This window comes from Mytilus trossulus, chromosome 3 (assembly GCF_036588685.1).
Source record: "Mytilus trossulus isolate FHL-02 chromosome 3, PNRI_Mtr1.1.1.hap1, whole genome shotgun sequence".
Lineage (NCBI taxonomy): Eukaryota > Metazoa > Mollusca > Bivalvia > Mytilida > Mytilidae > Mytilus > Mytilus trossulus.
Window position 1 is genome coordinate 91066002 of NC_086375.1, and position 26276 is coordinate 91092277.

Genomic DNA, 26276 nt, shown 5'->3' on the forward strand with positions numbered 1-26276 from the left:
AAAAGTTAAAATGTATTTATTCAGTAATACATCTGAGAAGTCCTTTGGAATGATATGATATATATATATATGTATATAATATACATTATAAGCAAATATTTACACATAAATTTGTTAATATACAAACATAACCATACATATATAATGGATGCAAATAAAGACATCATCCTTTCGTGACAAATGTTACGGATTTCACAGAATTCCTAAAGTGGTCTGTCTATGGGCTGTTTCAAAATGACAGGCACTCATATCAAATAAATATTGGTGGTTGCATTTTTCTAATAATTTTAATTTTATGGTTGATCAGGTCTTAACCCTTTCCTCCATGGATATTATTTCTTCACATACATGATTCGCATCGGTTTTTTTCAATAAAAAAAATCATCAGGTTTAAAGTATTAATGCATTATGAAAACAATTATTTCATCAATGAAATTCAAGTCAGATATTCTCATGAATATCCTTTTCATATTGGATACAAATTTTTTTTTAAAGTCTGATGCAGACATTTTGTAGTCAAAGCATTACAAAACTAAGGTACTACACAGGCGTCAAAAGGCGTCATTAAGGAGTAAAGGGGGTGGCGTCAAAAAGCGTCATTATGGAGGAAAAGGTTAAAGAGCTCATCTTTGAATTTTTATATGCCCTTATCTTGGAACAGCCCTAAACATTTAATATATGGAATATGTTATTGTCTCCTCAAAATACGTTATTGTCTCCTCAAAATAGATTTTTATTTAAAGGTTCTACCATACACCTGTCTTCCCAAATAAAATTTCCTACAAACCATGTTGAATATTAAAATAAGATTTCACTGGATGGCTCATACAGACTGACATTTGCTTGAAGATAGATTTTGTTTTAGACATTTGATTGCAGCTAAATAGAATCAGAAATTTATCAATGTAATGAAGTCATTGTGATGTGTGGAAATTATTGTATTCCAGAAGAGATATGTGACAGCGAAAATAGCATTGCTTTATAAGGCCATATCAAATTGACTGCTGTCCCTCTGATTTTTCTTTCAAATATGAACTTCAACTTGTGAAAGTTTTAATAATAAATATTTTCCCATAAAAACAACAAATCAAAAGCTATTTCAACATTTGAATTAAAATTACATCAATTGAAAAGCCAGAAAAAAATCTTTTATATTCATTTCTTTAATACCATGAATGTATTAACCTATCTTTATCATTCAGAAATACAATATCAAAATCTGTGTAACTTAAACATTTTCAGCATCCAATAAAATGGCCATTTCATACACAGATTTAAAAAAAACAAAAAAACATAAGAAATTAGTTGTCAATCTTAATGAAAATGTACAAATTTGTTATAAATTACAAAATGTATATATGTACACTTTATCCTGAACAATTCTGATTGTCGATCATTGATGAAACTCATAAGATTTTTGGCCCCTTTTGTGCTTACTATTTTTAGTCAAAATATGAAGCTTTGCTGAGCAAAAGTTAAAGCATTTCTAGTCTAACATCGGAGTGAACAGGACAGGTTTAATATCAACTGATACTAAAATGCATATATCATTTTTGTGGTTTGATTTACAAGAACTACATTAACATTGATATAATATATCTTCACACTTAAGAAAACAAAATTACTAAAACTATATTCTTATACTTGTCCTTTAAATAACAAGAAATTATAAGTTTTAAAATGTCATATGTTATTTATTCAGTAAAAGGAAATTATCACCCAACTTTTAACATTTTAATTTGTCTAAACTATCATTGGATACCATCTTTCTTTTATAAGATCTAACAATGTAGTAAAAATTGTAAGATTGATTTTTTTAGTTGAAATTAAAATAAAACCACAGAACTGAAAATAAACTAGTAAATGCTACAACTTAAAGATCAAGCTACTTCAATAAGTTGACCACATTTAATCTTATTTATAAAAGGGAACTTCAAATTAAATTTCATCCTTAGTTTAAAAAAATAATAAGCAGGGAATGAGCAGACTTTATTTTAGCCACTCAAGTTACTGTAAGTCAAAGTATTTTGACCTTGACCTTGGTATGCTATAACATATTCACATAAGAATATAAAATTTAGCATGACGAACTACACTCATTCTATATAATACATTCTTTCATCACTGACATATTCAAATTATAACACATTGAAAATATACACTAACAAACAAACTTTCAAACTAGAAATAAAAAGGGGAAACAATTTGTCTTTCATCATTATATATTATTAGTCGATGAACTTAAGTGATATTACAGAAAAGTTGTTCAAGTCTATTTATAGAATTGCACAATTATGTCTAAATTTGTTAAATAAATACATATACAGATTAATCAATTGGGTCACTTTTAAATATTGGTCAATTATAGCCATTTAACATAATATATGATAATACATTAACAAAGATAAATAAAGTAACATGAAATTATACAACTAAGTCTGCACTGTTATCCTCTCAATGTTTACAATATTGTAATAATCAAATTTAGTACAAATTAATAATCGACTAAAACTGGGAGGAAAACAGTAACTTCCTGATTTTTAGAAATGATTCTTATCTATATAAAAGACAGCCTATAGAGGATCACAGGAACAAATCTTTCCTCATTATCTTCCTATAAATCTTACATTTCCATGGCAACACAGTTTAATTAAGAATATATATGTTTATAATTAATTCTAGTGTTGAACAAAATGATTATACCATTTTTAAGTCAATATACTATAGTCAACTGAACAATGAAGTGTGTGTCTAATTAGAAATAGCTTCCATTTTTTTTTCTTCAAGTTTCTTAAACTAAAATTAATAAGTAAATAGTTCTACCTAAAAAATCCAACACTGTGTTTTCTTCTGCATTAAAAGTCATTGATGCTATATTTCTTAACCTGCATTTATGAGATATCAAAGAATAATTAGTTTTGTAGTTTGTATTCAAATCTTTCAAATACAAACATCTATACTTTAATAATTAAGGTTTACAAAATATCCATAGGCTCCAACAATTAGGAATCCTGTACATTGATGCAGTGATATAATCTTTCTTTCTGTCAGATATACATTTTGACCCATTTATAATGATGTTGTGCAAGGATTGACGATGTTATGAAGGAGAGCACCATCACTTCTTGCCATGTCAAGTAATGTAAGCACTTTCTATAAAATGTTTGTTTATCACAGTAAAATCAGTCTATGGACCATCGTGTATGTAACCGTATCGGTAATGCTAACTGGTGTAACCTAGGCAACTACAACTGCTAGGAAGGCCTAAAATAAACAAAGTTAACATTAAAAATCTTTACAGATTCTCTATTAAATAGATAGGTGTCTATACTTGATGTCTTTTAAGACGAGTATAAAAAAAAATCAATTTGTTAAGGTGTACCTATAAATAAACATGATGTCACCACAGGTTGCTTCTGGAACACACCACAGTTGTGTATAGATGTCAATAGAGAATTCTGAAATTGTCAAAACTGTGCCTTTTTTTTCTCACAATATTTTCTGTCAATAGAGTGAGTACATCACGTCTTGTTGAGTAGATAGTTATATAAGCCTATCCAATAATCAACTCAAAGAATTTGACTTATTAAAAGCTTTACTTTACTTTAGTAAAAATCTTTGCTGCATCAAATGACAATGTCAGCATACCATTACACAGTTACAATATTAGTAGTTTAATCCTCTAAAACTTACCTTTTAATTTTATCTACAGCTCGTCTAACATCGACTCCTCCTTGTGATACTGAGGCTAAACGACTTACAACACTCGTTAAAAATTCATCAACAATACCAGGACAGGATCTCTCAACCAATTCAAAAGCATTTTTGAGTTCATCTACAGTTTCGGTTCGTTGAACAGGTCTACCGTTGCGTCGGTAATCTTCATAGTATTCTGATTTAAGCTGCAATGACATAGTCAAGATTACTTTTAAAATGACATGACATTAATGTAATAAAATTTTGATCTCTTTCAGACCATTCATTAAATATGTTCATGACATTTGGTGACATTATCCAATGAAAATGACTGTTACAAACAATGATGCATTAGAATGTGTGTCTGTATAACAAAAATTCTACAGAAGCTCTGCATCAAAAATCATTTCATTCTGTTGCATCAAATGTAAACGAATTGGTATAAAGTGGTATACTGATATTTTGAGTTTGTCTGCTCAAACACTTTTTTAATCTATACTTTTTTTAATACTTTGTCTAATTCATAAGGTTTTTTAATTATGCAATATATTGTTTACTATACTAACAGTTACCTCGTCACCTTCAGTTCTAATCCTAAAAGACTTCTAGTAAGTAATGTCAATGTAAATTGACTCTTTTTCATATACATAAAACTTTAACCTTTCAGAATTGGGAATAAATAAAATCTTTTTTCTAACCAAATACTACCCATTGTAGACAGGGTAGTTTTTTGTTGTTTTTTTCACAAAAATGCAGTTCTGAAAAGAAAAAAACAGATGTAGCCATAAAACAGTATGAAGTCTAACAGATTAAGGAGTATATTAAGACTTACTGAAGAAAGTAAAGGTACTACTGTATTAGAGAGACTGGAAGACTGTCGCGGTATATCTATCATAGACGTTGGTCGTCCTGGACCTGGGGGCTGGGGAGCTGGCTGGCGACTTTGCTACAATGTACAAAAACATATCTTGAATTTTATTTCGTCTTCCATATAAACATTGAATTCCCCTGAAGCTGAAACAATTGTCAAAACTGACAAAACATGCTACTGAAAGAATGTTACAATTCATTTGTAGATATACAAGTACAACATCAAATACAACATAATTATTTCATTCCTGACAAAATAAATACATCATGTTTTTCTCTGATCTGAAATGTTGTCAAAGGTTATACTTTGGAAAGCTATTAAAAATTCCTAATTACCATTATCAAATGTTTTAAACACAAATAGTCACCTGAAATAAATCAGTGGCATAGCTAGGTTATTAAATTGTAGCAATTTAAAAAAAAAAAGTTTGCCTGTCAGAAAGTATTTTCTTTTAGTAAAAAAACAATAAAACATAAAATGACAACATCAACAAGCTTTTGAAGGAACTAGGGAAAAGAGAAAAATACATAAAATAACCATTTACAAATAATCTTCTTTATCAGATGTAAGTATCATGCTAGTATTCATGCACAGATCCCATTATTTAGAAATAATCTACACTAAATCTAGAGATATAACAGTTATTATGGTTTTTTTTTATGATACTTCTTCAATACTACTGTAAATTCAGAAATTATTGCGTGATTTTATTATTGCGATTTTGTCATTTTACACTTGAATGCGATTTTAATTTTTTACGATTTTGAGAAAAGTCATGCTTAATTCAGTTAAAATATTACAAAATGCGAGTTTTAATTATTGCGTTTACAACTCAGTCGCATTATTCGCAATAATTTCTGAATTTACAGTATATAAATCACACATATTTTACAATCATACTATTGGTAAGTAACATTTCATGCAAGTAAAACTTGAGAATCCTTATTACTAACCCTTTTGAATAACTTTCAGATAGTTAGAAAAAAATATGTCCTTCTAAATTAAATTTCTCTACAAGTTTCAAATTTTTTTTATGCTACACACATTTTGGTATTTCTACTATATAGTCAGATGACTTTTAAACTGAAAAAAGCACAAAAAACAAAAAATATTTTTTCTTCATAAATCATGGCCTTACCTGCAAAATGTTAAAATTATACATAATTACACGACATTAATAACGACAAATATATAAACAAGCAACAATTGTTATGTAAAAACAGGAACTTGCTTCAATAATTACACTGTTTAGGTTCTAGAGTTCATGTAGAACACATGATGTGCTCTTCCTAAACATTGAACAATACCTGGTATAAAGTGAGAAATACTTGTTAGATACCATAGAATCAGGCTTACAACAAAATACATCCTCATTTTGTAGATATAAAAACAAATGAAAACGTGTCCATTTAACACAGATGCCACTGCTTGTAAAAATACGGCAAATTCTGCAATTTTTCAATTAAGAAAGGAACATAACTCAAAAACAACACCTAACTTCTATCTTGTTCTGTTTTTGGTGGTGATAAACATAGTGTAAAACTTTTTAAACATTTGGTTGAGGAAAACTGAAGTTAGAGTGCAGAAACTGCAAATTTGCCAATTTCTCCATTAATAAAGGGACATAACTTATGGAATGTAAAGTGACTTCACTCAAATTCAAACTTTATCCGTGTTTGTTGAATAAGTTTTATAATATTTGAATGAAGAAAATTTAGCAATTTTTTTCTATCATGAAGGGACACAACTGGAGAACTGTTAAAGTGACACCACTGTCAAAGTATTTTAGGTGTTTATAAAGCAGACCACAACCACAATATACAGTTAGTTCAATACCTGTTTATAAAGCAGATCACGGCTACCATGGTTAAGTTAGTCTCTGTCTCTGTAGTTGATATGCTTACACAACATTTCATTTGACCAAATATAAGCCCAGAAGACTATCAAAATTAAATCCCCCCTCCCCTCATAATTGCTGTACTTATTGTTATATTCACCCCCCTCCCCTCATAATTGCTGTACTTATTGTTATGTTCACCCCCCTCCCCTCATAATTGCTGTACTTATTGTTATTATATTCACAGACTTAACATGCAAAACAATGATAACATCTACCATAAATTACATCCCTGACTTAGGTGAGCAAGCTGTTATGTACTAAACATGCACCCTTTACTAGATGAACTTTTTTAGCTTTGATGCAAAAATTTCAAGCTGCAGACCTTCAAGAACAGATTTGTTAAGATTTGAAATTGTATTGCTACACCTAAAATAGGATTATACAAATGTACTAGCAAAGTTTTTATGAGATTTTATCAGGAGTCAAAAACCTTGAAAGAGCTCTAAAAACTTTGATAACTTTCATTTCTAGTTCATCTAGCCAAGGTGTTAGTTATATTATATTATATAAAATATACATTCTTTTAGAAATGTGTAAGAGAATAGAATAGATTGTTATATCAAGAGGCGAAACAAAGGAAGGACTCACATGTCTAAATTGTACAATATCAGGGCCCCTGTTGACCCCATATGGTTTTGGCGGTATATTTGCAGGTATATCATACTGAGATTTAGGACGTGATGATGGCTAAATAAAGATAGAAATGTGACATAACTAAAATGTATATACAGACGTGACATATATATCTACTTTTATCTTGTGTCCGTTATAATAAAGTACTAAGGACCTATGTATACACAATCTAATTTTCCCCATTAAGTCAAGACCGTGGATATTCAAGAAACATTCTTTTGAAGTAAACATTATTCTAAAGGAACCTATTAAATTGATTTTTTTTTAAAGAATTTCATTAAATATATGTTAAATTAATTTTGAAATCCACTGCTACTTAATTTACTACAGTTTACATTTGTAATGCACAACATGGTTTCTTTTCTTTAAACTTGACCCCTTTACACATTTCAAATTATTAGTAAACCACTAATTTCAAACTTCACACAGTTAATATAATCATCTTTTTAAAATTAATTCACATAATTAATAACCAAATCTGTTAATAAATCATTATTCTAATGAAATTTCACACAATTAATAGACAAATCCACTTGAACACATTAGTGTTAATTCCTTAACCTTTCTGCACACAATGGATTATTGTCAGTAAGACAAGAGACTTACTCGATTGACATGATTAGATGGGTTTGCGGCAGGATACGCAGGGTAATATGAAGATGGAGGTTGTGCATCGTCAGAGTGACTACGTTGGTGAATGGGTGCGCCCTGTAAATACCAAGCAAACACATAATATTCTACTGTCAAGCAATAACAGCAAGCAACTAAAGAGAAAAATAATCATTACACAAACATACTATCATTTAGAAATAATCATAACAATAGGCATAATACTTTGATTTGGAAAAAATCATAACACATAGGCATATAAAATATGATTTAGAAATACGGTAATCATTACAATAGCTGAATAGGCATACATACTTTGATTTAGAAATAATCATTACAATAGCTGAATAGGCATACTGTGGATTCATTTATTTTCGTGGGCATCAATTTTCGTGGATAGCTGAAAACGTTCATATTCGTGGATATTTGATTTCGTGGTTTTGCCAATCTATGTATACAAAGCCTATTAAAAATATGTTATTCGTTGAACATTTGAATTCGTGCTTCACCTGTATCCACGAAACCCACGAAAATTGGTATCCAACGAATAATAATGAATCCACAGTACATACTTTGATTAAGAAATAATCATTAAACATAGGCATATGATATGATTTAGAAAATAATCAACAAACGTATAGACAGACAGTCAAACATGTTTGATTTAGAACAGAAAACACCTAAAAAGAAACCGGTCAAGTTCCCTACAAATATATTGTACTTAATATCCTAAATTAAGGTGAAATAAATCCATTGACTGTAAAGTATCTATAGATTTATCTTACAAATAAAATAAAGTTTCATTACTTTGACGAACTCAATGTAGGAAAGAAAATACAATTACAATGATAATATAGGTTTCTTTGTTTTATTTTGTGTATAATATAACCTTACATATTTTGATTTTTTGGCAGATCTTTTAAAGTTAGATAAGGATACTAAATAAAATAAGTTTAATTCTTCCATATTTATTTTAACTGATAATGATCAGTTTAATAAATTTTGATGTATGAAAAGTTAATAAAAAGTGCCTATTACAAAAACAAAACACAATATCATAAACCCATTGACGTGCCTAATACAAAACAATGATAAGATTGTTGGTTACAGTGATACAGACGTCCCTTCGACAGTATTATATAAAAGTCTTTAAGTGATATGTTATTTATAGAAAATGACATAAATGTTCCACAACTCTGAAAGACAAACCCCAAAACTTCAAAATGCACACAAGTTTCTTTCCCCTCTCCTAACGTGAATATACAAGTATTATCAATGTTATAAACCTTTTGGAGGATTTACTACACTGGAACAACAGGAGAAGATTTCACAAATTCCTACCCAACTATCTTTTTGTATAGGCAAGGCAGAGGCCCTTGTTCAGGAACAGTAAAACCCCCAAAACAAATTGAAACCAAGTTATTTTTGCCTGATATAAATGAAATGATAAATTTGAACTTTGAACTTAATTTAATTGATACCAAGTGAATACAATTACTTACAACATTTAAACAAGACATGCTTAAAACTCAAGAAATGGTTGGCACACAATGATGTGTTCAATCACATTTGTGAACATGAAATCAATGCATTCTATCATGCTGAAAATACAACTATCAAAACGAATGGTGTCATACGTTTAGTAAGAACTTGAGATTCAGAATATGAAAGAGAGGTTAAAGTTAAGCTATAGTTGATATAACGATGCAAAATTTTAGTACTATATATAGAAACACCACCAAAGCCTTGAAAGAATTGACTTACATCTTTACGATCACTTAAAACTGGTGCTGATTCTGTACGTCCCATTAATGGTCCTTGTGAACTTATATGTCCACTAATTTGTCCCTGAGGAGGACCTCTCTGTCAGAGACATTTACAAAATGTCAATCATTTTATAGATATGTAATATGGTTTTTTTCAAAAGATTCTTTTACCAAATAAATTTCAATATCACAGCAATCATCAAATTAACTTCAATCCTTTTTTTTCTTAAACAGACCACTAAAAGGGTCAATTAAACAGTATTGTATTCTCCCTATCTCATGTTGGCATCAGTGTGCCCCTATAACAGTATTGTATTCTCCCTATCTCATGTTGGCATCAGTGTGCCCCTATAACAGTATTGTATTCTCCCTATCTCATGTTGGCATCAGCGTGCCCCTATAACAGTATTGTATTCTCCCTATCTCATGTTGGCATCAGTGTGCCCCTATAACAGTATTGTATTCTCCCTATCTCATGTTGGCATCAGTGTGCCCCTATAACAGTATTGTATTCTCCCTATCTCATGTTGGCATCAGTGTGCCCCTATAACAGTATTGTATTCTCCCTATCTCATGTTGGCATCAGTGTGCCCCTATAACAGTATTGTATTCTCCCTATCTCATGTTGGCATCAGTGTGCCCCTATAACAGTATTGTATTCTCCCTATCTCATATTGGCATCAGTGTGCCCCTATAACAGTATTGTATTCTCCCTATCTCATGTTGGCATCAGTGTGCCCCTATAACAGTATTGTATTCTCCCTATCTCATGTTGGCATCAGTGTGCCCCTATAACAGTATTGTATTCTCCCTATCTCATGTTGGCATCAGTGTGCCCCTATAACAGTATTGTATTCTCCCTATCTCATGTTGGCATCAGTGTGCCCCTATAACAGTATTGTATTCTCCCTATCTCATGTTGGCATCAGTGTGCCCCTATAACAGTATTATATTCTCCCTATCTCATGTTGGCATCAGTGTGCCCCTATAACAGTATTGTATTCTCCCTATCTCATGTTGGCATCAGTGTGCCCCTATAACAGTATTGTATTCTCCCTATCTCATGTTGGCATCAGTGTGCCCCTATAACAGTATTGTATTCTCCCTATCTCATGTTGGCATCAGTGTGCCCCTATCATATAATGTTTACCCTCATCCTATCAGGAATAGCTCGCGCAGGTTTTATTATTAAATCTTGTTAATCCAGCTGATTAGCTTAATTTGAGCAGCGATTTGTTATTTGTAAATTTCTTGTTAGCCCAGATTCTTGTTTCAAATAAATCAGGTGAAAAACTACCTACACCATTATTTCTAATCTAATATATCAAGCAAAGTGAGAGATTTAGAAATTTTTACCAAATTTCCCAAAAGCAAAGAAATTAAAGGTGTCTTTTACTAATTGAACTAAACAAATTACGAAATAAATAGGGTTAGAAGGTTATTAAAACATCAATCTTCCTCCCTGTAATCAACAGGGTTAAAGGTCAAAAGGTTAGCAAGTGAAGATTATAGGTTAACTTACAGCTGGGTGATTATATGGTTGACTATCCGGTATTCTCTCCTGTTTTCTAGGACCAATATTGTAATTCTGTAACACAAAGAATCATGCAGTCTCGAGTCACATGCAATGTACAGATTAATCAGATTTCCTTCAGGGGGATCAAAATGTTTCATAGCTGTATTTTTGTATCACAAAAAATGCAATCTTTGCACTTTTTGTTTTTATGACAAGTGTTGTTTTTTTTCTTTTTTTGGACAGATAGCATTTATTTTTAGGATATAAAATACTTAAATGCATGTTATTGAAAAATTTAAAAATTAATTTCTTTGACCTGAAAAACTGTGTTTATTTGCAAGAATATCTAGTATGCAAATTTTAGGGGGGATATTATATGTCCCTATATAAGGCAATATATTGGCCTTAAGAGAAGTAAATATAACAGCAATAAAGATTATCAATCTTACAACAATTTCTGAAATAAATACTTTATTACAGCAAACAAGCATATTATGTTTAGAAAGCTATTCCTGAAAAATCCATTATACATTTAAAAAACATGAAGAAATATATCAAAATAAGAAGATACTCTCCACCAATGACAAAGAAAAAAAAGTGTAAAAATTAGAAGATATGGTATAATTGTTAATGAGACAACTCGCCAACAACTTAATAACATAGAAGTTATCAACTTTGAAGACAGAAAGTTATTAGCTTCCAAATTACTCACCAGAGGTTATTTGAAATACGAGATGAGCAATACTATATAAATTGTCAGTTTTACTAGTAACCACCTTATTCAGAAGAAACTTCTGTTTTTTAAATTTATATGTGTGTACCTGATCAGATTACTAAAACTAAATGGTAGTTTAATGACATATCAAGTTATTTGTTTTTTTATTATATTTTTCGTACTACATATAAGTAAAACCTAATCTTCTGATGACTTCTGCTGAAAAAAATGCTCAACATGTTTACCTAACTTGCTACCCTATAACCTAGCTTTCAGCACTGATTTACACAAGAACTAATATGCATTGTTATGTTGGAGAATCAAGTGTGATTTAATGTATTTAATGTCCAAGAACCATAGATTAAAAGTATTTCATGCAAAACTTCCTGAGTTTTAAAGAAACCAAAATGTGAGATAAAAACAATCAGTTACAAATTTTTATAAAAATGCGAGAAGAAAAGCTATAATTTTTTTTATATAAAACATTTGCTGAAGATATGACAGGAATATTTATTAGAACACATGATATTTCCTCCAAATTTAGTGAAATACATCAAATACAGTGACACCAACACAATGAATACTATATCTAGCTCAAACTAGGGTTAAACTTATCCTACACACTATATTCTAATTGACAATGTTAATATCTATGTTACTGTAATTGAGAATACATGAGAAACTAAAAACTGTAACATTAAAGCTATGAATTTTGCTATCTCAACTACAGTAAATGGAAAGCAAGGTGTAAGTATATATCTGACTAACACGCCACCCTACACTCCACACCACAGGACTTACATTTGTATCATCATGCATGGGATTGTTGGGGGGAGCCGGAGGGGCAGGGCGTTTCTGTTGATTCTGTAAAATTAAATAAAATTTTGCTACCGCTCACATAGCTAACAAATTAATTTATCTTTTCTAAACAGGAACATGTCTTATTATAATATTTTTGCAGTTCAAAGTATTGTTTATTGTTCAGTCAAAATAAACTTTTATTTGTAATCTGAATTTTAGAATAAATATTGTCAGTTTGAGAAACTAGAGGCTCTAAAGAGCCTGTGTCGCTCACCTTGGTCTATGTACATATTAAACAAAGGACACAAATGGATTCATGACAAAATTGTATTTTGGTGATGGTGATGTGTTTGAAGTTCTTACTTTACTGAACGATTTTGCTTCTTACAATTATATCTATCATGAAATTTGCCCATTAGTAACAGAGAACTATATTTGGTAAAAATTTACATAAATTTACCAAATTAATGAAAATTGTTAAAAATTGACTATAAAGGGCAATAACTCCTTAAGGGGTCAATTGACCATTTAGGTCATGTTGATTTATTTGTAGATCTTACTTTGCTGAACAGTATTGCTGTTTACAGTTTATCGCTATCTATAATAGTATTCAAGATAACCAAAAACGGCAAAATTTCTTTAAAAATTACCAATTGGAGGGCAGCAACCCAACAACCAGTTGTCCAATCATCTGAAAAATTCAGGGCAGATAGATATTGACTTGATTAACAATTTAACTTCTTGTCAGATTTGCTCTAGATGCTTTGGTTTCATAGTTATAAGCAAAAAACTGCATTTTACCCCATGTTCTATTTTTAGCCGTGGCGGCCATCTTGGTTGAATGGCCAGGTCATCGGACACATTTTTCAAACTAGATACCCCAAAGATGATTGTGGCCTAGTAGTTTCAGTGGAGATTTTGTAAAAGACTACTTAGATTTATGAAAAATGGTTAAAGATTGACTATAAAGGGCAATAACTCCTAAAGGGGTCAACTGACCATTTTGGTCATGTTGACTTATTTGTAGATCTTACTTTGCTGAACATTATTGCTGTTTACAATTTATCTCTATCTATAATAATATTCAAGATAATAACCAAAAACAGCAAAATTTCCTCAAAATTACCAATTCAGGGGCAGCAACCCAACAACCGATTGACCGATTCATCTGAAAATTTCAGGGCAGATAGTTCTTGACCTGATAAACATTTTTATCCCATGTCAGATTTCCTCAAAATGCTTTGGTTTTTTAGTTATAAGCCAAAAACTGCATTTTACCCCTATGTTCTATTTTTAGCGGTGGCGGCCATCTTGGTTGGTTGACCAGGTCACGCCACACATTTTTTAAACTAGATACCCAAAAGATGATTGTGGCCAAGTTTGGATTAATTTGGCCAAGTAGTTTCAGAGGAGAAGATTTTTGTAAAAGATTACTTTAATTTAAGAAAAATGGTTAAAAATTGACCATAAAGGGCAATAACTCCTAAACAGGTCAACTGACCATTTTGGTCATGTTGACTTGTTTGTAGATCTTACTTTGCTGAACATTATTGCTGTTTACAGTTTATCTCTATCTATAATAATATTCAAGATAATAACCAAAAACAGCAAAATTTCCTCAAAATTACCAATTCAGGGGCAGCAACCCAACAACCGATTGACCGATTCATCTGAAAATTTTAGGGCAGATAGATCTTGACCTGATAAACATTTCTATTCCTGTCAGATTTCCTCAAAATGCTTTGTTTTTTGAGTTATAAGCCAAAAACTGCATTTTACCCCTTTGTTCTATTTTTAGCCGTGGCGGCCATCTTGGTTGGTTGGCCGGGTAGTCGGACACATTTTAAAACTAGATACCCCAATGATGATTGTGGCCAAGTTTGGATTAATTTGGCCAAGTAGTTTCAGAGGAGAAGATTTTTGTAAAAGATTACTTTAATTAACGAAAAATGGTTAAAAATTGACTATAAAGGGCAATAACTCCTAAACAGGTCAACTGACCATTTTGGTCATGTTGACTTATTTGTAGATCTTACTTTGCTGAACATTATTGCTGTTTACAGTTTATCTCTAACTATAATAATATTCAAGATAGTAACCAAAAACAGCAAAATTTCTTCAAAATTACCAATTCAGGGGCAGCAACCCAACAACCGATTGACCGATTCATCTGAAAATTTCAGGGCAGATAGATCTTGACCTGATAAACATTTTTACCCCATGTCAGATTTGATCTAAATGCTTTGGTTTTTGAGTTATAAGCCAAAAACTGCATTTTACCCCTATGTTCTATTTTTAGCCGTGGCGGCCATCTTGGTTGGTTGACCGGGTCACGCCACACATTTTTTAAACTAGATACCCCAATGATGATTGTGGCCAAGTTTGGTTTGATTTGGCCCAGTAGTTTCAGAGGAGAAGATTTTTGTAAAAGTTAACGACGACGGACGACGACGACGGACGACGACGGACGACGACGGACGACGGACGCCGACGGACGACGGACGCCGGACGCCAAGTGATGAGAAAAGCTCACTTGGCCCTTCGGGCCAGGTGAGCTAAAAATGTTACGACTGTTTTATCCAGTTACATTTTTGTTTGATTTCATTTAGGACAAATTCAACTCATTCAGATTGCAATAAAACATTCTAATTTTACTTCTAAATCAATAACATATCTATATTTTTAATTAAAGACACAAAATCAATAAGGCCTTAAAAAATCCAAATCAGACTCATATATCGAGTAAAATTCTGACACACATTTGATGTACATGTATAATTGCTAAGCAGCTGATAATCCGCCAGTAGGAAAATAAGGAGATATGGTATGATTGCCAATGAGACAACTATCCACCAAAACTCAAATAAAGTGGATATACTTTCAATATATTTGTTATTAGAACAGACATGCAACATTGAACATAAAAAGCAGTTATTGTTTACAACCAGTTATAACCAGTTCCATGCATCCATCACCATCTTAAAGCTTCACATATTGTTACAAGACACAATACTAAAATCTTGAAATTCAATCAAAGAAAACATTTTATTGAAATCAAATAAGCAAGAAAAAGTCAAAAAGTATCAGAAATAAAATGATAAATCTTTCAAATTTTTAAGAATTATGTTTTATTGGGTCAATTTCTAATAAAAAGCATTAGTTTGTAGAAAGACAATGTTACACAAAACATGTTTTAAAAAGATTTAATATGCATAAAAACCTCTACAACATCGAAATTATTGTTAATGACAACACATTACATATACCAATTTTCTCTGTTTATAACCCTACATTAAGGGTAATGTGTTATATTTTAATCTTATAAATGAATCTTATATTAAAACAATGTCTTTAAATTACATTCATTTATTTCCTATAAACAACAATAAATTTCCATTGCATGCATGGTTTTTAGATCAAATTTCAGCAGCTAAACCTTAAATATCACTTGGCATTCCCTATCACAATTAAGGAGGCTCGAGGGTATAAAAATTTCAGAAAAAAATCAAACATTGGTTTTTCATTACAAATTTTATTTATTTCCTTTTGTAGTTTTTACTTTATCATATGGTACAAAAATCATTCAAAACAATCAATTCGTGTTGGCCCCAGATGACTTTCAAAATGAAAAAGTTCCAAATTATCTCCCTTTGATGGAAAAATGCCATTTTTTGGCTCTAAAATTGAAATATCTTTTTCAAATCATCGGTGACCTATCTTTTTTAATGTAATTCCCATATAAGCTGTACTTAAACTAAATTAATGTAAAATTTTAACGATTTCTGTAATAAATTTCTTTTTTTTTATTTCGATATTAGCTTTATTTCTCCTATTACTTCAACAAAAAAAAAACACCTTTTCAAAAAATGTATGCTTCATTCGAAGGCAGATTGTGAGTGCAAATTAACGGTGACCCCAATTTTTTATTTTATTTTTCTATTAACTAAAAGATAAAAGTTCTTTTATAGAAAAATATAGAGAAATCTTATATAAATGATTTAGACAAGCGAACCCCCTTAAGTTATTTACTCAATATTGTTGTTTATATTTCAAGCCCATATAATGGACTGTTTATAAGACTTAAGATAAAACCTGAAGCAATTGGTTTCTTCTATAGTATATCCCTTGTTAGAACTGTAGATATATTTGTTGTATTTACCTGATCTGGCATCTTATCTCCATTCTGTAACTGTTTCTTTAAATCTTGATCTGCTTGTCTGATCGTCATTATCCAGTCTGTATCTACATTAGCTTCATCTTCTTCATCTCTATTTAATAACAAAAAAAACATTCATTTTTTTTTTAATGAATGTTGAATATTTAAATAATTAATCATATTTACCACTCCACATAATAAACCAATAATTAATAAAACAAAAACTTTTACCAAAGAATAATGTCATTTCAGTCACAAAAATAATCTTCTTGAAGAAAAAATTATGCCCCCCCTACAAAAAAAAATGGGGAAAAAATACCCCAATAGCTTTTGCCCCCCCCCCCCCCCCCCCTTAGAAAAAGTACCCAAAACTAAATCGCAGCCTTTCCTTTGAGATATGGAACCTTGTGGTACAATTTCAGAGAGATCTGTAGACTAACAATTTAGTGTGGTGAAACTACACAAATGCTTTTTTTTGGCCCTTTATTCCTAAATTGTTGGTACATAAATCCAAAATTAATCACAACCACCCTTTTGTTGTATTGAACCTTCTGCTAATATTTCAAACAGATCCATTCACTTAAACTTATAGAAATTTATTGTCCCGAATGTGTCTTCAAATAATGATGATACTGACGACAAAAATTTAAAATGAAGTTGTTAAAAGTACTATTTGATAATAAACCTACGGTTCACTTTCATCACTGTCAGAATCACCGTTGTTTTTTGGCTCAGACTTCCATCGTTTGTAACGGTCTATTAAATCTTGAAGATATGTTGTCCTTCTCGCTCTTAGTATAAATTTATGTTTTAATAAATCTTTGGCACTTGGTCGCTATTAAATAAAATGTCATGTTAATGAAACTGGAATTGTGAAATAACTTTCAGTAACATTAGATTAATTTCAGCGGTTTCCTTGTTTAATGTGTCATTTTGCAATAGTTCAGCCATAAGTCAGGAGTAAAACCTATTTGTTCCTTTTTAACCATGTGGATGTCATACCCTGGAAGCCTATATTTAGATGGTTTGCTATATTTCTTGTATCATTTTCATTAATAATGTAATTTGTTTTTAAAGGTTTATATTTATTAGTTTTAGTTCTTGTTGTGTAGCTCTTTTTACACTCCATTCTGAGATAAATTTAAGATGACGTATCTTGCTCCTTGTAGACAAGATCCTTTTCTTATTGTTCATTATAAGAACATGCCAAGATGTTTAGTTGACTGAAAGATTTGTTGCTAGAGCATGTGGCTTAACCTTTTCTTTTAGGTTTTGAAAGTTTTGAAAAATAAAACATTTCTTATAAAATATAAATGTGCAGAATCAATTATATAAGTTTTAAATGATAAATGAAATAATTCTTATATACTTACATTTGCAGGCTCTTTATTTAAACAAAGCTCTACAAATTCTCTGAAAAACTTTGAGTAGTTCCCCGTGAGTTGAGGAGGAGGATTTTTTGGAATGAGAAATAATACCCGCATTGGATGAAGTTCTGAGTTTGGAGGTTCTCCCTTCGCTAATTCTATAGCAGTTATACCTAAACTCCATATATCAGCCTAAAATTAAAACCTCTCAATATAATTCTATAGCAGTTATACCTAAACTCCATATATCAGCCTGAAATTAAAACCTCTCAATATAATTCTATAGCAGTTATACCTAAACTCCATATATCAGCCTAAAATTAAAACCTCTCAATATAATTCTATAACAGTTATACCTAAACTCCATATATCAGCCTGAAATTAAAACCTCTCAATATAATTCTATAGCAGTTATACCTAAACTCCATATATCAGCCTGAAATTAAAATCTCGTAATATAATTTTACAGAAATTAAAACCTCTCAATATAATTTGGACATTATCAAATATTTTAATTTTTTAACAAATAATGTTGTCTGCTCTATGGTCAGGTTGTTGTCTCTTTGACACATTCCCTATTTCCATTCTCAATTTCATATTAATGTTTCAGATATCTGATTGTGTGGGTATTATTATACATGTACTGTATATACGTTTTTACAAAGTCTGAATTTCGGTTGTCTAATATGTCGGCATGTTGTTGATACAACATGAACAGACTTTTACTGTGATCATATTACTAGACTATTTTTTTTAACTGATTTAAAAATAATGAGATGTGGTGCTACTGTACTACCATTGTCAATGAGAAAAACATTCACCGTGCATTCAGCTGTAAAGAAACAAAACATAAATCAATGTGGAAAATTTCAATGGAGAAAATCAATCTTGTTCTTGATAAAACACAATCAACAAAATAATAAAACAAACAAAAAACAATAAAAGACACACTGAATAATTTTGTAGAAACTCCTTGTTTGGGACATACTCATTTGAATGTGACAGGGTTAAATATCTTCACTCTCTCTATCTGTGTTATTGGTTTAATAGTACAACATCAGAACAAATTGTAAAACTTACTTGGTACAAAGATCAATAAACAACTACCGGTAACAGATTATCAAAATACAGATCTGACTAACATGACTAAGCTATACTACCCTCCTTTCTAAGAAGTCTAGTCCTACAGACATACAAATTGGATATCTGTCAGACTAGTCTACTCTTTAAAGGAAGTTTGTTTACCTAATAATGACTTCACAGTTCACTAACCAAGATGTTAACTTTACTTCCACATTCAATGCAATTGGCTGTAATTATGTTATGCCAAAAATTTACCAGATAGGGATATGGTTTGATAAATATTTTATGTTGTAATATCTGTTACCTTTGTATCATAAGCTGACTGTTTGATAACTTCTGGTGCCATCCAGAATGGTGTCCCAACAAATGTATTTCTTTTATTGGTTGTATTGGTTAGTTGACCAGCAACTCCAAAATCTGCTAATTTGACATCACCATTTTCTGACAGTAATACATTGGCAGCTGTGTGAAAATAAAATAAATGAATGAAGAGTGTGTTAATGGGTCTAATTTACAAACAGATATCACTCTGAAGGTGAATCCACCAAAAAACTATCTTGATCAGTGTTTGGATGTAATAAGTATTTCATATTAGTGTTTTAACATTTGTTTTAGACTTTTAGGCAAACTAAAGTTATAGCTGGCTGTAAGTGAGCTATGGCTTCTTGAAGATTTACTTCGACCTTTACTGATTTACCTTTACAAAATTGTGACTTGGATGGATAGGTGTCTCATTGGCACTCACATCTTCTTATATCTATCAGTGTGTGGAAAACAGCAAATTTAGCCATTTTTCAATTGACAAAGGGACATAACTCAAAAATGGTGGTGGTGGTGACTTGGGATCTTGAACTGTGTTTTGTGGTGATAAGCATAGTATATAAATCAAAAGGAAGCTCATGTCAATAAGTATAAACAATTCAATAAAGTTTCATGCAAATTGGTTTGAGCATTTTTTAGTTATTGTCCTGACATATTGGCAACAGGATTGACAATGGTGTACCATACTATGTCCCATAAACTGGTGTATAAAAATGATATGTATTGGCTTCTTCATCTTCATTGTAGGGCTTTAATAACATTAATAAATTCATTGTAATATTGAGCTTAGATGGCTAAAAGTCCCTTATCATAGGACCACTCCCATGGTTCAGAGATTGTCTTATTGGGACTAACCAAACATTCTGATAAAACAATTTCAAGCTTATTATAGTGTGGAATTGTTTTGGACATCAATTCAAACAAAAATGTTATTTCAAGACATGCTCAGCAACAGACAGACACATTCTTTGATTGAAAATGTATGTCCATTATCAAACTAACACAGTACTTTTGAATAGGGAAGACTAAATCATGTCCTGCTGTTTCTAATTAAGTCTTGTGTTTTGCATTTGACTACTGGTATATATTTTTTGTTGTTGCAACCCTTGCCTTGCAGTTTTTATTTGTTTTTAAAAAAACATTTACAATATACCTTTTATGTCTCTATGTAATTTTCTCTCAGAATGTAAATAATCTAATCCTTTAAGAATTTCCCTTATTATAATAGCAATGTCAGTTTCAGAAAATGGTCCTGCCTTCATTAAATCTAATGCTGAACCACCACCTAAATATTCCATTATAATCCATAACTTTGAACCCTGTAAAAACAAAACATAGGTATAGTCATTATGGTCTTAATAGTAGTGAGCATTTACAAAATATGTCTCATCACAAATTTGCCTTTAACATTTTTATCAACCGTAAAATTGATCATCCATTATATTATCCACAACAAATAAACATAGGTAAAGTCATGATAGAAGTGATCATTTACAATTTTTTTTCATCACAAATTTGGCTTTATCAACACTAAAATTGATCATCAATTAAAATCCATATTGAGTTTGATAAAAGATTCATAATAAATAATTTCCTTCCAAGAAATAAATTCTATACATAAACTTCATTATCTTTATATTAACTGTTAAACGAATATATATGAGTTAATACAAGTGAAATATTGTTGAACTTAATGCATCCAGACACTACTTAGTAAGTGTCTGTAGTTCACAATCTCAAATATCACATGAACTCAAATGTCAAGAGTTGAATGAATGCAAGAGCCTACGTTTAATTAGCAACTTATTTAACATAAGTTAGGCATACTTGCTATATAGATCTGTGTCGTCTATGATAGGATATAAAGGATCTATAGCATAAAGCCCTTGCCTTGCACAGTCAGAATAACATGATTGTAAGTAACTTTATATCTTCCATCTAACTTTGCAACTAGAAGTTAATGTAAGTTAAACATGAACTATAGATCAGAGTGACTTCATTTTTTTGGCAGACTGTTTATATTCTTCTCATAGGTGGAAAACAGACCTGTCAACATTGTGCTCCCTACCATCATAGGAGGAGTTTAACAAAATCATCTAACAAAGTTTAAGTACTGTTCCAAAATGTTACAACTGATGTTTTTTTCTATGAGATAATGACCAACATTGTCTGGAATTTTATATTAAAGATATTTTAGTAGCATGCAAAGATTGCTTACCTTCAAATATGAACCATAATATTTAGTAACAAAAGGACTGTCACACTGTGAAAGGACCATAATTTCTTGTTGTATATCTTCTATTTCATCTTCCGCTTCCTCTAAGTCTATTATTTTAATAGCAACTACTTGCTGACTTTCATTGTCTATTCCTTTAAACACTTCACCAAAAGATCCCTTCCCAATCTTCTCCATTTTTGAAAATCGAATTTCCGGATCAACATACATCTTCGGTGCTCTCTCAACAGGAGGTTCTTCTCTAGAGCGAGATCTCTGCTGTAAAAGATAATTTTGATATTTACACAAAAATCTAAAAAATATGAATGTATTCATATACAATAAAACAAGTAGACTACATTTGACCTGTAGCTACTTACTTAAAATCAAATTGTGTATCAGTAATCTCATGAAAATGCTTACTGATAATTTGTTTGTGAGCAACAGGGCCAAAGTTTAAATCATCAATTTGAAATTGACTTCCTTTTTTTACCTGTAACATGTTCCAACAAATAAAAATTTTAAAAGCATTGGCCAAGTGGCTCATAATTTATTAAAAGGAAACAACTTTGTTACCATTTCTTTATGGTTCTAGGAACATAACTACTGAACACTAAAAGTTGTATATTGTCAATATTCAACTTGAGTTTTCACTTTGTCATCAGTGTCAACATATCAAAATTATTTATTGCATTGAAACTGTGGGCAGTAGTTTGCCCACCCGCCTGCTGTATTTCACCAACTATAACTGAATTATTAAGATCCACAGAGAACCCAATCATAAATTATGCAGTAACATAAAGCATACCTAAGTAAGATACTCACTACTTTATGTATTTATAACAAGGACAATTCAACAATTTATGTCTAAAAGAGTATCAAAACAAAAGGTACTCCCGGTCAAATATGTGTTGAACTTAATACTAAACATATTCATGTTACGTTTTTAAAATAAGTAATAATTTTTCTCAATCCAAACTGTTTTTAGGACTGATAATTTTTCATTGTGAATGAAACCTAAACAATATAAATGTATAATCAGAAAAAGTACCATAAAGACTATTGTTGATTTATTGATTTTTGTCACCTTACATGACTTAACAAATTTGAGGTTACAGAATTTACGTGCTCTGTACACATGAGACAGCAAATAATTCAATATTAAAAATAGTGCAAACAGATTTAAAATATGACACCTTCTTCACTGAAACTTTATCTCAATAAATGCTTAATGTTTAACATTGCAATCTAAATTAAATATACATAAACAATAGGACTTATCTGCCAATTTTACTTCCTTCTCCCTAAATATTCTACATTGTGTCATAAAATTCTTACAGATTACATCTTATTTCATTTGAGAATTGTAACTTTTGTCTACATTTACATGTTCATGTTTCAACCTTTAAAAATAAATAGAATTTAATTCACCTATATCAAATAAACAAATTGCTCTGAGGCGATCGTATTCTTTAAATATTGATTGTCTAGTTTTGTTGTTGTTTTTATTTAAAGGCCAAAAGTTTATCTTTAAACGTATTTTATCTTAAATCTTCATGATTGACACATATGCATTCAATACAATGAAATGAAGTAGAAATATGACCCATACACAAAATTGCTCATCGATGTCATGACAAGTTTAAGAAAACGCCCATGATCTCTTTTACTATAAAACAGCAAAAAGAACTTCCTCATTGTAGTGTAAATACAAAAAATAAGTTCTCTCCTCATTCCAATGTAAATACAAAACATAATTCTCTTTCAAGTTTATGATACCGCTACCTAAATTAAGTACTGAAAATTTAGTCAAACAAGAATGTGTCCATAGTACACGGATGCCCCACTAGTACTATAATTTACTATGTTCAGTGGACTGTGAAATTAGGGTCAAAACTTTAATTTGGAATTAAAATTAGAAAGATCATATCATAGGGAACATGTGTACTAAGTTTCAAGTAGATGTGACTTTAACTTCATCAAAAACTACCTTGACCAAAAACTTTAACCTGAACTTTGCACTTCCATTTTCTATGTTCAGTGGACCATGAAATTGGGGTCAAAACTATAATTTGGAATTAAAATTAGAAAGATCATATCATAGAGGACATGTGTACTAAGTTTTCAAGTGGATTGGACTTTAACTTCATCAAAAACTACCTTAACCAAAAACTTTAACCTGAATGGGGATGAACGGAAGCACACACAGACGGACGAACAAACGGAGGCACAGACCAAAAAACATTATGCCCCTCTACTATCGTTGGCGGGGCATAAAAAAACTGCTTTGCCAAGCGCAGCTGGATACAACTGCAGACTTCCAACCCTGACCAGTTGAGACAAAAATGGACACAATAATATTCAAGCTTGATACATTTCTAAACAAACATATTTACACTTTTGGAAGTTTTGGTATTTAATTGAATTTGACTATGAACTGCTTTAAATAACCTTCTGACGTCAAGCAACAATCACTTTAAGATTTTTTTAAATCATCAAATAATTTCATATTTTGTTAACTCAACATCGCTTTTTATTCTGATTCTCACTCTGATTACTATCTATCGCATTTTCTAATTTGGTCACCATTGAAATAGTGCTGTAAGGGTAAAGCACTGGTTTGGGGATGAGGTATTTGTGCATTTTTAAACCGCAAGTGACTCATTGATTTTATATGAAATGAAAATCATGGTCTGTTGTTTCACAATATATATTTTTGTAACATGTTTAAGGTTCAATCCAAGGAATAGACAAATATTTGCATGTTACACATTGTTAACTCCAAGTAAAGACCTAATTATGTAAAAGTAACCAGATGCTTCACAGGGCCCAGCTTTATAAGACCACAGATCGAACCCTAAAAATATTATCCAATATCATGAATGTCAATCAAAACCTGCAATACAGTACATGTATACACCTTATCGCTATTTACTTGACCTCACACAAGTTCTTGATAATTTTGACGTCATAATACAAAATATCTGACGCCACAATGGAAAAGTGATTGATGTTTGACATCAATAGTTCAAGCATTACAGATTCTCGGGACAACCAGGAATAGCGATAAGGTGAATAATTCTAATAATATTCACAATACTCAACTCATTCTAAAATCAGTGATCGAGTGGAACTGTGGAACCACCTTGAAAAAAATGTAGTGCACCGCCTAGGTTTTGGGAGCTTTAAAACTGCCCTCGCTCACTGTCAATAATACAACAGTGCTCTCTTTATAGTTACGGTGCAGTCTGGTGTATCCACACACCTAAGACTTGTGACCTCACTTCATGTAACTGATAAAACAAATTATTGGATAATATTGGGGGAACACATTCATAACATACTTTCATTCCATAAAATCTTCTGTTTGTATGGTTTCAACCTCTCGATTTTTTTGGTAATGCGTGGCCAAAATAAGGGAAACCCCTGTTATGTGAGTTCCTCCAATGTCCAGTGATTTTGCACATGCTTTCCAAAAATAGCTTATTTTAAATAAAGGAAAGAGTTTATACTACGAAATATAGCTGGGTTTGAACCTAAATACACTGCCAAGGATGCAGAGCAAAAAATATTTCAATCTGATGATGTATTTTTTTTAAGGAAATTGGCCAAATATGGCAAATCACAGGATTGCAGTTATTAATAATCTCTTGAACTTATCAATTTTATTCTTTTTTTTATCACTTCGGAAGGCTAAAACAATAACAAAAACGATTTTGTTAATGTTACTGTGTTGATATGACAAAATCAGCTAATGAGCGATATAAAGGGCTGCGCAGACACTTCGGACTCCACTGTATATTAAAGCAAGTACTGGTGTCCACAATGTATTCATACATATAAATGGCATAAAATGCTTTTAGTAAAATTTAGAGCAGCAAAGAAAGCACAGAATACAGAATAAGCACAGTAAAATCTAAACTATAGACAGGGTTTTTTTAAACATAAAATACCTTTAACTTTGTATCAGTACAGCCATACCTTTAAAATAGTGAGGTGCATAGCTCTTTCTATGTATTCGGAGTAAATTCCTTTTATAATTAAAGATTACAGAGGGGGACATAATCCTTGAACATTACTGTCATTAATGGACTAGTTAAGGTATTAAAGAAAGGGTTTACATCTTTTTCGGAGAGAAATATGTATCATTTATAAATCACAATTTATTCTTGTTTAACTGTAGATGGGGTTGTCAAGTCGTAATAATGATCTTACCTGCGCCATCATTTTTACACAAGTGTCAAATATCTCACAACGAAAACAACGGAAGGCCTATGCGTGAAAATGGAGTACGGGCAGACTTTATGCCTTTCTAAAATGTTCAGTTTAAATGTTTCGATTTTTTCAGATATCATTAGTGAGTGTAATTTATTGTATTATGTCAGATAAATGCAAATTTCGCTCCATCAGGCGATCTATTCCTGTTTCGGCCATGTTGTTTCCGCCATCTTACTTCACATGTAATATGGGCGTGGCTATCATTCCAGTTTTTAAAGGTAGCAAAATAGTTCTACTAGTCGGACTGATTTTGTACGATATTTATGTATCAATGATCTTATTTTATCATTTCCCTTTCATACAAGTAGTTTGTGATTGTTGAAAAAGTTACCAATTTATCTATCCAGGC

At 31.1% G+C, this 26276-nt stretch overlaps 1 protein-coding gene across 16 annotated transcripts; it reads right to left on the minus strand.

Moving 5' to 3' along the window:
• Positions 1 to 26276, minus strand: LOC134712824 (serine/threonine-protein kinase 26-like). Of its 16 annotated transcripts, none has more exons than XM_063574751.1 (15): positions 26259 to 26276; positions 21653 to 21928; positions 20588 to 20753; positions 19418 to 19575; positions 18037 to 18222; positions 17353 to 17498; positions 16667 to 16775; positions 12508 to 12570; positions 10998 to 11063; positions 9474 to 9572; positions 7707 to 7808; positions 7056 to 7154; positions 4529 to 4642; positions 3694 to 3902; positions 1 to 3264 (listed from the first exon to the last, which is right to left on the minus strand). In XM_063574751.1, exons 2-15 carry the CDS (start codon positions 21878 to 21880, stop codon positions 3255 to 3257), a joined length of 1755 nt encoding a protein of 584 aa, XP_063430821.1. In that variant the 5' UTR covers positions 21881 to 21928; positions 26259 to 26276; the 3' UTR covers positions 1 to 3254. The 16 variants fall into 16 exon arrangements, with proteins under 16 accessions (XP_063430821.1, XP_063430819.1, XP_063430818.1 ...); XM_063574749.1 differs by lacking the exon at positions 26259 to 26276 and adding an exon at positions 25865 to 26125 and having other exon boundaries at positions 21653 to 21925; XM_063574748.1 differs by lacking the exon at positions 26259 to 26276 and adding an exon at positions 25865 to 26125.